The 14,102-nt window shown below is 61.0% G+C and overlaps 1 protein-coding gene across 1 annotated transcript in view; it reads right to left on the reverse strand.

The window, feature by feature from the left end:
* Window positions 1–2,304: 2,304 nt before the first annotated feature.
* FIBCD1 (fibrinogen C domain containing 1) overlaps window positions 2,305–14,102 on the reverse strand; it is a 33,708-nt gene continuing 21,910 nt past the window's right edge. The window contains exons 5-7 of the mRNA XM_004269087.3: window positions 12,049–12,145; window positions 6,746–6,925; window positions 2,305–6,135 (exon numbers count right to left, since the gene is read on the reverse strand). Coding sequence (XP_004269135.1) covers window positions 5,876–6,135; window positions 6,746–6,925; window positions 12,049–12,145 — 537 coding nt within the window. The 3' untranslated portion in view covers window positions 2,305–5,875. The remainder of the gene's footprint in view (window positions 6,136–6,745; window positions 6,926–12,048; window positions 12,146–14,102) is intronic.

Here is a 14,102-nt window from a genome sequence, read left to right on the forward strand (position 1 = left end):
GCACCCGTGTGATCGCAGAGCGTCCCTGGAGTCTGCTCCGGGCACAGGGGGCTGTGCGGCTAAGCCAGGGTGCGGGTCCCGGCTGGGGGGAGCGCTCTGCAGAGTGTTCTCCAGCCACCAGCCAAGGGGCAGGGCCGGCGCCCAGGACGGGGAAGCGCTGCCCATGGGTGCCCTGCTGACTGGTCCAGGAGCGCCCCTCCCCTGCCCGTCCCCTCCTCCTGTCCCACCGCTGCTGGGAGGCCAGCAGCAGACCGAGAAGGCCCAGCGCTGCCCCAGCCTCTGCTTCTCGCCGGGCCTGGATCTTCCCTCCGCTGAGAGTGATCAGGTGCTCGGTGAGGCTGCGGCCGCCCTGCAGCTGTCTGGGGGGAGCTGCGCAGGCCAGGCCGGGGACTGAGCACAGAGCATTCCGTCTCCAGGGCCCCCATCCAGCTGGCCTGTCACCTTTGCCTGTGGGGTTGAGGCAGTGGAGGGACTGAGGGGCGGAAAATCACCCCCCACGGGAATAGACGGCCTCGGAGACCCTTCCCCGCCCCCAGTGCCCTAAGGGAGGGGCCGGAGTCTTTACCCCCTCATGGTGAGAGGGTGGGGAGACCAAGGCTCCCAAGTCAGAGCCCTGTCCTTCGCTCCCCTCTCCGGCCCCGTCTGCGGCAGGAACGAGGTCAGGAACAGGCAGAGAGCGTGGGCTGCCTTTGGACCCCTCGGGATGGGGTGGCGTGCACTCTGGCCTCCCTTGGCAAGGGTGAGGACTTTGAGAGCAGGTGAGGGCAGAGGGTGCACCCATGGGCCAACCGGAGCAGGTGCAGAGCAGGGCTGCCTCTGAGGGGCTGGCATGCGCGTGCATGCACGTGTGCGCACGTGTGTGCATGCGTGCACGTGAGATGGGAGGGGCGGTGTCATTTTATCTCCCTGGTTAGTGCTGGTTTGTTGAGACACCGGGTGCTGGTTAACGATGGCGTGCAGCCTGCAGTGGGTCACCAACTCGCTGTGAGGCCTTGGGCCAGACGCTTGCCCTCTCTGTGCCTCAGTTCCCTCGGGTGTAAAATGAGAGGTTTTGGTTCCCAAGCTGCGCTCTGCGGAATTCCTCAGGGACAGCTGTGGAGAGTGGGGAGGGCAGAGGTGAGGTCGAGCCCCGAGGGCCACACACCCCCCCAGGAGGAAAGCTCCGCTTGGCCGTTGACACATTGGACCCCAAGAAAATTCTGCTGTGAAAACCACCACTGGCCTGGCTCCCTTCAGGACGGGGGCCTGGGGCTCTGGGAAGTGGCCATAGAAGGTCCCAAGTGTTGGGCATGGGTTGCCTGGGGGGCAAGACTGGGGGCGAGTATGACTCCTCGGCCCCAGCCCTCAAGTAGGGGCACCTGGAGCCAAGTCTGATGCCAGATTTGGTGCCAAGCTTCCCAACTCCAGGGGCTGCCAGGTGATCTCCAGAACTCCTGACCCAAAAGGTGGTTTGCAAGCGCACTTCACTGGATCTGGGAAAGATTCCGTGAACCGGGCCAGAGCAGCTTGGCTTGGCGGCGGCAGGAGAGGGACCCACCTGGGGGGGGGGGTGGCCCCTGGGGAGCAGGGTGGCCACAATCACCTCAGTGACTTCCCATGGCCTGGCTCAGGGGTGTCACCCCCAGGCGTCCCGGGGGGCCTGATACGAGCCATCCGTGGGCAGGAGGGCACGCCTGTTGGTGAGAATACTTTCTGGAGGGGAGTAGTTAGTGCTGAGGATGGTCTGGGAGACCTCGGGCCGCACGGCAGAGACCTCTGTCTGCACAGGCGGGCAGTGCGGACGCTCCAGCCACGGGTGCCCTCGCAGGTCGGCCCGAGGCAGGACGTGGGGCACATTCACTTCCCCTGGCCCTGCACACGGGCACTCGATAAATATTGGATTTCATCGCATAACCTCAGGAGATTGCTTTGTCCTTAAGCTTCACATTGGTTTTATGAATAAACAGGCATCAGGGACTGTTTTTTCTTAATAAAGAGTCTCGACTCCTCAGGACTGCAGCCCCGGCCACAAGAGAGACCCACTGGGACCGACTGTGACCCTGGGGACCGTGATGGGAAGCGGCCTCCCCTCCACCCACGCCAACCCCCGGGGCTGCTGGCCAGGTGTGGAGCCGGCTCTGCCCAAGGGTCTCGGGCAGCTCCTGGGGGCACTAAGCTGTCTAGGGAACACTTTCCCATGCAGAAATAAAGGCGCTGGGGAGTCTGGGGAAATGGTGCAGGAAGCGTCTTGGAACGCTGGGGTGTCTGATCCACCCTGTGGGGCGCTGAGCAGGGTGGGGGGCAGAGGCCCGAGTCGGTCACCACGAGACTTTATTGGAGACAGGACCACACATACGACAAGTGCACACAGGTCGCACTAGCATCTGTCCATCGCAAGCTGCGCTGGCCTCTAGCTCCCTCCTAGCCCCGCCCCTCTTCCCACCACAGGTCTTGTGTGGAGTCAGGCAGCCTGAGGGCACAGCAGGTCAGAGCCCGGTTCCCCACTCCCTGCCCCCCAGTCCCGCCGAGGTCCAACTTCAGCCCTCCGGGTTTGCCGAGTCCTGCCAGCTGCGTGGCCACTCAGGGTTTGGGGACGGCCCTCTCCCTGCTAGCGGATGAAGAGACAGGCCCTGGGGAGGCCCCAGCACTCGGACCAAAGCCTCATGTCCTTGTCTGTACGTCCTCCAGTGTGTCCTCCGGTGGGCGTGTGGCTCCTTAAACCCCGCCGGTCCGAGCCCTGCTCCCGTGCCCCCACCTCCGCCCTCCCCTTCTGCTGTAGCAGAGGCAGCTGGCAGTTCTGTTGATGAACCCCACGAATCCTCCGAATCCTGGGTGGCGGGGCTCCCACCTTCCAGGCCAGAGGCCTGCGTGGATGAGGGTGGGTGGCCGTGGGGGACCCAGGAAGAGGTGGGCCCTGGGATATGGATATCGCTTCTGCCCCAAGGCAAACATTATACAACCTATTTACATGCAGCTGCGGGGGGAACATGCAATTTGAGAGCTGCCCACAGCTCTGTCCTCAACTGCTGACTGTGCTGAGGCCATCAGGGTGGAAACCCAGCGTCCGTCCCTCCTCTGGACTCAGGGAGCAGGGGTGGCCAGCTGGGTGGCGCCCCAGAGATGTATCCAAAGTTTGCAGGACAAGGAATGCGGCCATTGGCTGATCCCACAGAACCTACCTGTGCTTGTGGAAAGGAACTTTCGGAAGCTTTGGGGGCATAAATGCACTGCCTGAGGATCCCAGTGTAGAGCGCACCCCTCCCCTGCTTGGCTCTCTCCTCATGGGAGAAGGAAGGAAAGGGGAGGTGGGGTGTCAGCCCCGTCACGTGGTACAACTGGGCCGCAGGTACCCCACCATCAAGCCATCAACTCAGGCATCGTGGGTCAGGGTTCGGGTGCAGTGACCATGGGTCCTGGGTGACCTTTGCACCCATCTGTCATCCCTCGGTCTCGGCAGAGCTGCCGCTCCCCCCGGCTTTCCCAGGGCCCCCTTCCCTTTGTGGTCACTCCCATCTCCAGTGATAGCCATTTGCGCTGAAATCACACTGGGAGCTCCTCCAGGCCAGGGCCCAGGCCTGCCTCGCTCCCCTCAGCCTCCCGGCCCAGGTACTGTGTGTGCTCAGCGCCAGCCTGTGAAGGGATGCCCTTTAGGAAAGGGGGTGCGCTGGCCTTACTGTCCTCACCATGACGGGCTTTGTGCCCATTCAGCCAGCATCTGGTCCGGCCGTGTCCCCAGTGGTGCCAGGCCTGGGCTGGGACCGGGGCTGGTGCTCTCCGGCGGGAAGGAACCAGTGTCTGCAGGTCGGCCAGACGCTCCTGAAACACCCTCACCCAGCCCCCCGCCAGGCCCAAGCGGTGGCACGTCTGTTCCTCGGCCAAGCCCTGGCACGAACGCCCGAGCTTCCTGATGTGCACGCGCATCTGTGAATCCATGAACATCACGCTCACCAGGAGTGTGTTTGATGACAGACCAGAAAGCGCTTGGCACGTTCTAAACAGTGGCTGGCACTGTGAGGCTGGCAGCAGCGGCTCGCCCCAGCCTGGAGCGGGAGGGAGGGGGAGAGGGGGCTCCCGGGGTGAGGACGCAGGGCCCATCCAGCCTCTGCTTCGTGGCGGGGGGCCCAGCGGCCCAGGTGGGCTGCTTCTCTTGGCTTCTAGAGGATGGGAAAGGAGCCAGCAGGGGGTCTCTGGGGTCTTCTTACACACACCCCTGCCACACTGCCCCTACCCGCCCGCGCCTGTGTGCTCCCGTCACCGCCCTGGTGACACTGAGCTGTCATCACCTGTTCCTTGGCCGTCTCTGATGTCAGCTGAGGGCCAGGAGGGCAGGGATGGCGTCTCGCCCAGCAAACCTTGCCAAACGCCGACAGCCAGGTGGGGCTAGAGGGGACCGGCCAGGTCACGTGGCCAGCCAGTGGCGCTCGGGGCCTTTCCTGCTTCCCCTGGGGCCTTTCCTGCTTCCCCTGGCCGTCTCTGAATTATTATTATTGAAGCACAAAGCTTGGGGGGAGGGGAAGGGAGAGCCGAACCCCGCACTCCCCCACTTGGCTGCCTTCAGGTGTCCTGTATCGGAAGCCAGAGGAGGGCTTCCCCCCTGCCTGAGGAGGGGTCGCTGGGCTGCCCACCCTCTGGGCGGCTCTCCAGGCTGACCTCCTGGCCCCCTCGGGTCCCCTCAGGCGGGAACGTGGAAAAGCAGCCCTGCTCGTCCTGGCCGCTGGCCTTGGGAACCTGTGCTTCTTGTTGGGGGCAGCAGTAACAGTACATCGGGCGTTGAGAGGATTCAGTGAGAAATGTCTCTGAGTGCCTGGCGGGCACCTCAGGCTCCCCCACTTGCCCGGCGAGGCCCTCCCTGCCCCCGACTCCAGGTGGCAACACCCCCAGTCACCAGCAGGGGGCGACCTCCCCACTGAGACAGCAGTGTCCGGGCTGACCCGGTAACAGCCACCAAACCCATCTGGGTCCAGGCTTCACCCTCCAGGCCTGCTCCTAGGAGGTCCTAGGGTCCCAGAGTCCCTGCCTGGAAATCGGAGGGCGGGTGGTACAAGCCCAGCCCAGCCCAGCGGCGCAGGCCCCGCCCCTGCCTTCCACAGGCAGGGGAACGGGGTGGGGTGGGGCGGGGCTCCAGCCGCCCGGGGAAGACAGGAGGCGGGCGGGCACAACGGCCAAGGGGACTGGGGACGTCCCAGGCCTGCAGAGACAGCGGGTTGGCTCGGGGGTGGGGAAGGGCTCCAGGGAACTGATCTCAGTCCCCTTGGAGAGCGAGTTCCCGAAGGCAGCTGCACCCCAGCCTGGCCGAGGGGCACGGCGGGATGTGGCCACCCAGCCCATGGGCACAGGCAGCCCTTAGCAGCTGCCACTCCCCAGTCCTTGGGAGAGAGGGCGGACCTCCAGGCACCAGAGGAACGAGGGGGGGTCCGGAGGGCCAGGGAGGCTGGCCTCAGACGTGACCCAGAAAGATCTGACCCTTCCCTCTGCTCAAAGGGCTCCAGGGGTACCATCTGCCCCTCCTCTGTGTGCCCATCACTCCAGGTGTCTGGGCTGGCAAAGTGGAAGGGCTGCCAGGAGCACGTGGCAGATTCCTGGCCCAGGGAAGGCAAACAGCCCAGGAGCCAAAGTCTGGGCAGGCAGAATTTGGGGTGGTCAAAATTGCCCGGCCCGCAGCAGCCGGGCAAATTGTGGGTGGGGACAGTGCGAAGGTGATGTGTGGCCTCACTTGTTCAGGGGGTGCTTAGTGTCGGGGCTGGCCTGGCCCACTCCATCGCGAGAGCGGGTCAGTCATGTGCGGGCAGGCGGGCGGGCGTCTGAGCAGGAGCGGAGTTCGGGGTGGGCGTGGGGATGGCGAGGGGACGGGCGGGGGCGGAGACGGGCGGTGGGCGGGGACGGACAGCGCGCCCGTCTAGCGGTCCTCACGGACCGGCCGAATCTTCATCTCGGAGAACTTGAGTGAGTACTGCCAGCCGGTCCAGGAGGACCACTCGACGCCGTCGGCGTAGGAGGCGTGCGCGCCGCGCAGGTACTGCCCGTTAAGGTTGGATGTGTGGCAGTTGCGGTACCACCAGGCGCCGCGGTAGAAGGCCGCGCAGTTGTTCTCCGAGTGGTCACTGTCTCGGTCCTTGGTGGTGAACCTCATGCCGCTGTGCTTCAGGAGGGAGTCCCCTGCGCAGGTGCACACACAGGTGTGTACTCACGGGGGCACAGGGGCGTGCATGCGTCACAGCTTCCCGTACACAATGCAGTCCCCTGGACGTGCGTCCAGGCTGTGCGCGTGCAGACACGCAGACATGCGCGCCCCCCCACAGGCACACTGGTGCACACCTGTGCGTGCACACCTGCCCCGCCGCCACGCTCGGTGTCCACGCAGCTCACAGGCACGCACGGTGCCGCCTTGGTGGTCCCTAAGGCTGTCCCTGCGTCTAGGCAGCCTCTCCCTCCTCCTAGCTTTGTCACACACTCCCTTTCCTTGCTTTCTTGCCTTGGCCTGAGAGGAGAGACACAGCCCAGAGGGGGTCTAGAGGCTCAGCAGAGCCCAGACTCCAGCTGTCCTGATTCCTGGCTCTGGGCTCACTTTGTTCATCTGCAAAATGGGTGGTTTTGCAGGCGAGGCCCTGCAAGCTTCATGTGGCTGGTGTGAGGACCAGTGGGGACTGGGAGGTGGCAGTGAGAAGCCTTGATCCTGGCGGGGAAAGACCGCCTTTGTCCTCCCAGCTGGGGAGACTGCTAGGCTACCCTTGCCCTTCCCCATCCCCGCCGTAGCCTGGAGCCCCACCTGCAGTGCCCGAGTAGCCGGCCACAGTGAGCGGGTACCCATCTTCCTCGGGGTCCACGGAGAGCAAGCCCACGCCAAAGCTCCCATAGTGGGCGTAGGCTGTGCCGTTGTCAAAGTCCTCCAGGTCCACGTGTAGCTCGTAGGCTGCCTGCGTGGTCAGGGCGTGGATCCTCTTGAGCCCTGGAACGGGGGAGAGAACGGTGGGAGACGTTGGGGGGGCCTAGGAAGCGACCTCCCCAGAGAGAACCAAGGAGAGACAAGAGTTAAGCTCACGTGGCTGCTGAGAGAAAGACAACCACCGCCAAGTGTATGCTGTCAGTCCTGGGCTACTTCCTTCTTCCTGCAGGCCTGTGTTTGGCAGGAAACAGGACTGACAGCTTTTCATGTTTCGTGTTCTCTGTGCTCGCTTTAAGTCAGACTGTGCCTTCCAAATGTTTTAAGCTGAAGGCTGGTAGAAAGACTGCAGGAATCAGGAAGAGTCTGGAAGCTCTTCTGGATTGGGGGTGATGCCACCTTTATCTTCTCTGACACTCTGGGCTCCAGCCAGACGGGATCTGGTACTCACATGCACTTCCCTGGCCTCTGAGCCTTTGCACATGCTGTTCCCTCTGCCTGGGACACTTGGCCCTACTCCTCACCTGGCTACCTTCTGTTCATTTTCAGGTCTCACTTCCTCAGGAAGGCTGCCTGACCTCCTGTGGAGGTTGAGGACCTCTGCCAACCCAGGTGCCCCCATCGGTGGTTATCATTCTGGTCCTGGCCGCCTGTCTCCTTGTCGGGCCTCCCCCCCGTGTGGAAGCTCCATGAGAGAGCAACACAACTGTCCCGCTCACTGTAGAACCCCAGCATCTGAGGGTGGGTCCAGCGCACAATAGTTGCTCAATAAGTGCTGGCTTCGTGGATGAGAGGCAGAAGACCGTGCCCTCTGCCGTCTCTGGGGCCTGGCTCTGGATGGCCCCTCACCACCCCTGGCCCCCTTCCTCCCCCACCCCACCCCAGCCCCCGTCCCTCCCCTCCTCAGTTCTCCTGCGCCCTCCTTGGGGGTCTCACACCAGGCCCTCCCCATCCCCCTCCCCACACTCACTCACACTCAAGGTGCTTCCCTGCCGCTTTGATTACCTCTTGATTAAAAGGGCATTTAATTAAATGCCTTACAAGTTATCAGCATTGAGTGACATCTCATCAGCCGCTCCCCCCCCCGCCCCCCCGCCCCGCTTTCCTTTCCTGCACGGGTCAGCGGGTCAGCGTGTGCACGCCCCCAGGGTGTGAGGGCTCTGCGGCCCCCCCTCCCCACCCAGCCGAGAGGAAAGCCTCTGGTCCAGGGTCCAGGTCCAGGGCAAAGGAGAAGGAGCCATGAGAAGAGCAACCGCCGTACAGACAGCAGACCCGCCAGAACCTCAGAGCAGCCACCTGCGCTCCTCACCGAGGACCCGGCCTCGGGAGCATAAGGGCCTCGTCTCCCTGCCTCTCTCGCTCCTCCCTGGGTGGGAGGCTCACAGCCAGCTGCTGTCCCTCTCTGGGCCCCAGGCTGCACACCCGTGGAGGGAGGGCCAGAGGGCTTTCCAAGCTGTAAAGGGAAGACTATAGGCAACAAGGACAGCAGCTGCCGCCCTACCTGGACGGCACTTACAAGTGCAGGCACTGCTGTGAGCGCTGCACGTGGATTCGTGAAGCCAGTGGGATGAAAACGAGTCCAGCGTAATTGAAGTGTCCCTGTACAGCTCTTAGAACAGCGCCTGGCCCATTGCACACATTATCCAGGTGTTTGCTGCTTCTGTCAGGATCCAATGAGGCAGGTGCTATTATTTATTTTTATTTTTTGCAGTACGCGGGCCTCTCACTGTTGTGGCCTCTCCCGTTGCGGAGCACAGGCTCCGGACGCGCAGGCTCAGCGGCCATGGCTCACGGGCGCAGCCGCTCCGCGGCATGTGGGATCCTCCCGGACCGGGGCACGAACCCGCGTCCCCTGCATCGGCAGGCAGACTCTCAACCACTGCGCCACCAGGGAAGCCCCGGCAGGTGCTATTATTATCCCTGTTTTAGAGGTGAGGAAAATGAGGCACAGAGAGGTTAAGGAACTGGCCCAGGTCACACAGCTGGTAAGTGGCAGATCTGGGATCTGAACCCAGGCAGACTTGCCCAGACTCTGTGCTCTCATTCAGTACTTTTGTTTTTAAGGTATTTCTTCCCCAATTTTAGAACTCTATTTATTTATGTTTTCAAAATGGACACTGCTTTACATCATCATCATGAAAATAACGCATGGTCTTTGTTCCTTTAAAGGAACAAAATCCAGTAGTACGTGAACAATGAAGTGAAAATGTATCTTCCCAACCCATCATCTTTTGTAAACAATTATTTAGAATTAACTACTGTTAACAAGTTGATTGACGTACTCCAAGACTTCAAAAATATGTCCTTCAGTTCTTGCCCAGGACAAGTAATCTGATCCAGGAAGAGGGCAAGAGGGAGAGCAGCCCAGTGGGGATGCTGGAAGATTCCTTTCCCCACCACTGAGTGGTCGCTGGTGCCCATCATTAGCACCCCACTCCTGCGGGCGAATCAGGGCTCCATGCGCAGTCCCAGTGCCCATGAGGGTGCCCTGAGGGAGGGCCGGGTTCCTCTGGGATTTGGTCCCCCTCGCCTCTACCCTTCTTCCTCTGAAGGCCACCTCCCTCCCTGCCTCTACCTCCCCCTCACTCTTTACTCTCTGGGTTTCTCCAGCCCTTGTTGATCTGCCAGGATGCTCACAACACTGGGGGTGAGCCAAGATCCAACCCCATCATCTATCAGAGTTCAGATCACAGACAGTGGGGAGGAAGACCCTGGTGGAAGAATACTGAGATGCCCATCATCACCCCAATGAGCTCCCAGGTGGATTAAAGACCTGAACCTACCACCTAACACTGAAAAAGCATTTAAAAAATACTCCTATTTAAAAAATTTTTATTGATATAAAACTAGGAGGGGAAAGCAGGGCCTAAAACTCAGAAGATATGAAGGAAACGACTAGCAGCATTGACTACATAAAAATTGAAAACTTCTAGGAAATAAGCAATAATGTTACCAAAAAAAAAAAAAAGCTGAAAGACAAATGACCAGGAGTAACTACGTATCATGTGTATCTGACAAAGAATCAATAACCTTAATATATAAAGAGCTCCCATAACTCAATAGGAAAAGACAAAACACACGATGAGAAGGTGACAGGAGAGTGTGGAAAAGCAGAGGCAGGGAACAGCGCAGGGCAGTCGAGGGCTGGGCTCAAGTTGACATTCTCGTCAGGGCTCCCTGTCTGTCAGGAGCTAATCAGGGCCCCGCTTAAATGCTTCTCCCACACCCGGTGGCTGCCGACAGATTTCAATTAAGATGCCGGGAGTGGCAGAGGCACCAGTGCTGCTCCAAGTGGGTGGGTGGTGCTGCAGGAACAGGGTCCCCACCTGGCCAACTTCTCCCTATCTTTATACACCCACCTGGGTGTAGGGGATGGGGAAGGGACTCGCCACCTGGAAGCTTCTCTCCCCTGACCCCTATCCTGCCCTGCTTTCATTCACTCAGTTCAGAGTATGGTTCAGAGCTTGGATGGACTCCAGCGCGTGAATCCGGCTCAGGCTTCCCTGACTCGTGCGCGTGCGCGTGCGCGTACACACACACACACACACACACACACACACACACACACACCAGCCTATGACCTGGGTTACTTGCCACCTCTCTGGGCCTCAGTATCTTCATCCCTAAAAGGAGAGGACACAGCAGTCCCATCCCCCTTGTGTGGGCATGCGGTGTCAGGGCTGATGTATATAAAACGGGCTGAGCGCACAGCAGGAGTGCGGTACGTAGGGGCTGAGGTCACGAGGTCCATCGTGGGGTGTCTGGCCTTTCCTGTGGCTGGTGGTCGCCTGGGCACTGGGGACACAGTGGAGGTCAGGGCAGAGAGGGTCCTGACCCTCTCATGGACTCCAGGTGGGAGGGAGATAGACATTAAGCATATGACAGTGCAAAGCAGGTGCCTCTGTGCACAGGAGAGTGGGCACGCATCTGCATCCCGCCCCTGGGACCCACCTTCTCCTGGGTTACCTGGGACCCTCCTGACCCCCACCTGGAGCCCAGACCTGGGCACCCAGCGCCCCCTGGTTAGTGCTCCCGGCCAGCCACATGCCTCCCCCTTGCTCTCCCCTCCTGCCTGGCTGGGGAAGACTCCCGAAATCCGTGCCCAAGAAAGCTGAAGGGGGACAGGTATGCCATGAGGTGTTCAAGGTCATTCAAACGATGCTCGGGGGTGGGGCGGGGGCCGGGGGGGCACGTGGCTCCAATGACATGTGTTTATTTTATGTTAAAAATATAAATGGGAGATGACTGCTAAAGGGGCACAGGGTTTCTTTTGGGGGTGGAGAAAATGTTCTGGAATTAGATCGTGGTGACGGTTGCACAATTCTGTGAATATACTAAAAACCAGAGGGACTTCTCTGGCAGTCCAGTGGTTAAGACTCCACGCTTCCAACGCAGGGGGCATTCCTGGTTGTGGAACTAAGATCCCCCGCGCAGCGCGGCCAAAGGAGAAAAAAAATAATGATAATGAAAACCACTGAATTGTGCCCTTTAAAATAGTGAATGATATTTCAAACAAACCAAAACAGCCCCAAACCTGACCTCAGGCCACAGCTTGCTCCCAAATATATACATGACCTCCGACCTGCGATGTTTACAGATGTCATTCTTTAGAATGAAATTATGTGAGATATTTACATTTTAAAATACTGAGTGAATTTCAAGATAAATAGTAAGTAAATAATAGTGATAATAATAATATTAACATAAGCTCATTGAGCCCTTACTTTGTGCCAGGCAAGGAATACGTGCCGGCCCCGGGACCGTGGGAGCTGTGGCCAGGAGCGCCGACCGGCCGCTCTTTGGGGAGATGCGCCCGCGGTGTCCAGAGCACAGCATCGGGCAGTGCTGACCCCCAAGCGCAGGGCAGCACTGGGGTCTTCCTGGTCCTCCAGCACCTGGAACAGTGCCCTTGCACTGGCCACAGCTGCCTGATCCGGGACAGCGACCAAGTCCCAGGGCGTCCCCGGCAGGAAAAGCACACGTCTCTGCGGGACACGCCCCCCCGCGAGCGCACCGCCTTTGGTTTCATGCTCGTGGAGCTCCTTCACACTGGACACGCTGACCCCCTCCGCACGTAGCACCAGGGAGGCCCGGACGGCATCCACGTGAGGACGGGGCTCGGACGTGACGGGGCATGGCGCACAGGGAGAGGGCAGGTCACCCCGCGGGCTGGGCATCAGGAGGCTCACCTAGCCAGTGCTCGCCCGTGAGCTTGCCGAAGCCATCCCGGTACGCCTCCCAGCCTCTGAAGAAGTTCACGGAGCCGTCCTCCCGGCGCTGAAACACCTGCAAAGCAAGGAGGAGGATGGAGAGCTAGCTCCAGCTTTCCCAGGACCCCACGTGCGTCCCCCTGCTCCACACTCTCCCTTCACCTGCCTGCTTGGGGACAGCAGGGGCTGGGCCTCCATTTCCCTCCACAGCTCCCACCGGGCCCCAGAGCAGAGCAGGGACTCGGGAGTCTCGTGGTGGCCCGAGGGGGGACGGACCGAATGCCCCCAGGCCCTGAAACGTCCCCTCAAGAAGGAACCGGGGTGGACTGGGGTGCAGTGGAGGAAGCCTGGCTTCCAGGCCCACCTCTGCCGCCCCACTGTGGGACCCTGCACGGGTCCCATCCCTTCTGGGGCTTCGGTTTCCTCACTGGTCAAATAATGAGGGGGTGAGCAAGGGTCCCTATATCTTTTCCCAGGTCAAAACAAAACTGAACAAAACCCCATTCTCAAGTTTTTAAAACCCGATAACACACACACACACACACACACACGCCTGGCCGCCAGAGCTCTCTCTCGATACGCCCCTGCTGCAGTCACGCACTGCACATCCCCCCTTATAGAGAGCCCGGGCAGGGGATGAATGGGGGCTTGGGAAAGCAGAGCCCCGGCCACCTCTCAGGGGAGGACCAGGGGTCCACAGCCAGCGGGGGTGTGACTCGGGTACTGACAAGCAGCCCGGCTGCCTCTGTTCTTCATTTTAATAACATTGCTGGTTTGGGAGTCGGGAATCCCATCGGTTAAATTGCATTGAAATAAGTACTGCGCTAGTCCAGGCCAGAGCTGCCTCGAGTCTCTACAAGATCCACTGGCAATCCTGTTCCCAGCTCGCCCCCCGCCCCGCCCCCCAACTCTTTCTAACAAGCCTTTCTCTTGCTCATTTGCAGAGGGAGGCAGCATCCGCCCCCAGCACCCCCATCCGCGCCCACGCCGGACGTGTTAGAGATCTGGCCGCGGCACCAGCGAGCCGCCCGTTTCATCCCTAAGCAGCCGGATTTCAGCCGCCCGGAGCTGCGTCTGCCCGCAGCCCCGCATCTGTCCGCGGGGACCCATCCGTCACAGCGCTTGGGCAGCTCTGACCTCAGGTGGCAGGAGGGAGGTGACACCTTTTTTTCTTGTTCCGCTACCTGCAACCTGGCCCAGCCCTGACACGTGAAAGCCCTCAGAAGGGCCGGGCGCGGAAGGAAATTTGATCAGCCTCGGAGATCTGAGAGCCGGCGGAGAGAGGTATTGATGGCTGCAGATCGGGACCCTGAGCACGCGCCCCTTGAAAGGCCTGATCCTGGCAGAAGCTCAGATGCTCCCCCGAGAAGGCATCGGACAGCGGAGCCTGTTTCTGCAGGAGGAGGCGGGGGAGAGGGGGGCTGGAGGGGCCGGGGAGGGGGCATGGGGGGGCAGTGGTTACAAACCTGGGCTCTAGAGCTCGGGCTCTGCCCCTTACAGCACCGGCCAGTTACCCCACCTCTCCGAGCCTCAGTTTTCACATCTGTAAAATGGGGGCCCCGGCAGCACCTCCCCCATCGGTGACCCACCGAGAGTAAGCTCAGGGGGCCAGGGCCACCCCTCCTCCCCCTCCCTGGCCCCTGCCCCAGGCCACACCCAGTCCCTCCTTCCAGACTTGGGCCCTTCTCCTCCCGAGCCTCCTGTCCCAGGGCACGTCCCCAAGCCTCATTCATTTGCTCAAATGTTCCACTGAGCATCTCCATGTCAGGAGCAGGGTGGTGAGACCAAGTCAGGGCCCTCGGGGCAGAGGAGCACGGGGAGAGGCCTGGCTCAGGGGACCCCCACCCAGGCGGGAAGTAGGACTGGTCTGACGAGTGGCGTGTGGCCAGCGGGGCCGGCATCTGGGAAGGAATACAGGGTGGCCCTGAGGAAGGGCCGGGTCCTGGGCCCTGCATTTCCCAAGGTGTGGTCTGGGAAAATCATTCCTCCCTCCGCCGCCCCGCGCCCCGGGCCACGCTCTCCTCGCCCACTGA

This window comes from Orcinus orca, chromosome 6 (assembly GCF_937001465.1).
Source record: "Orcinus orca chromosome 6, mOrcOrc1.1, whole genome shotgun sequence".
NCBI lineage: Eukaryota > Metazoa > Chordata > Mammalia > Artiodactyla > Delphinidae > Orcinus > Orcinus orca.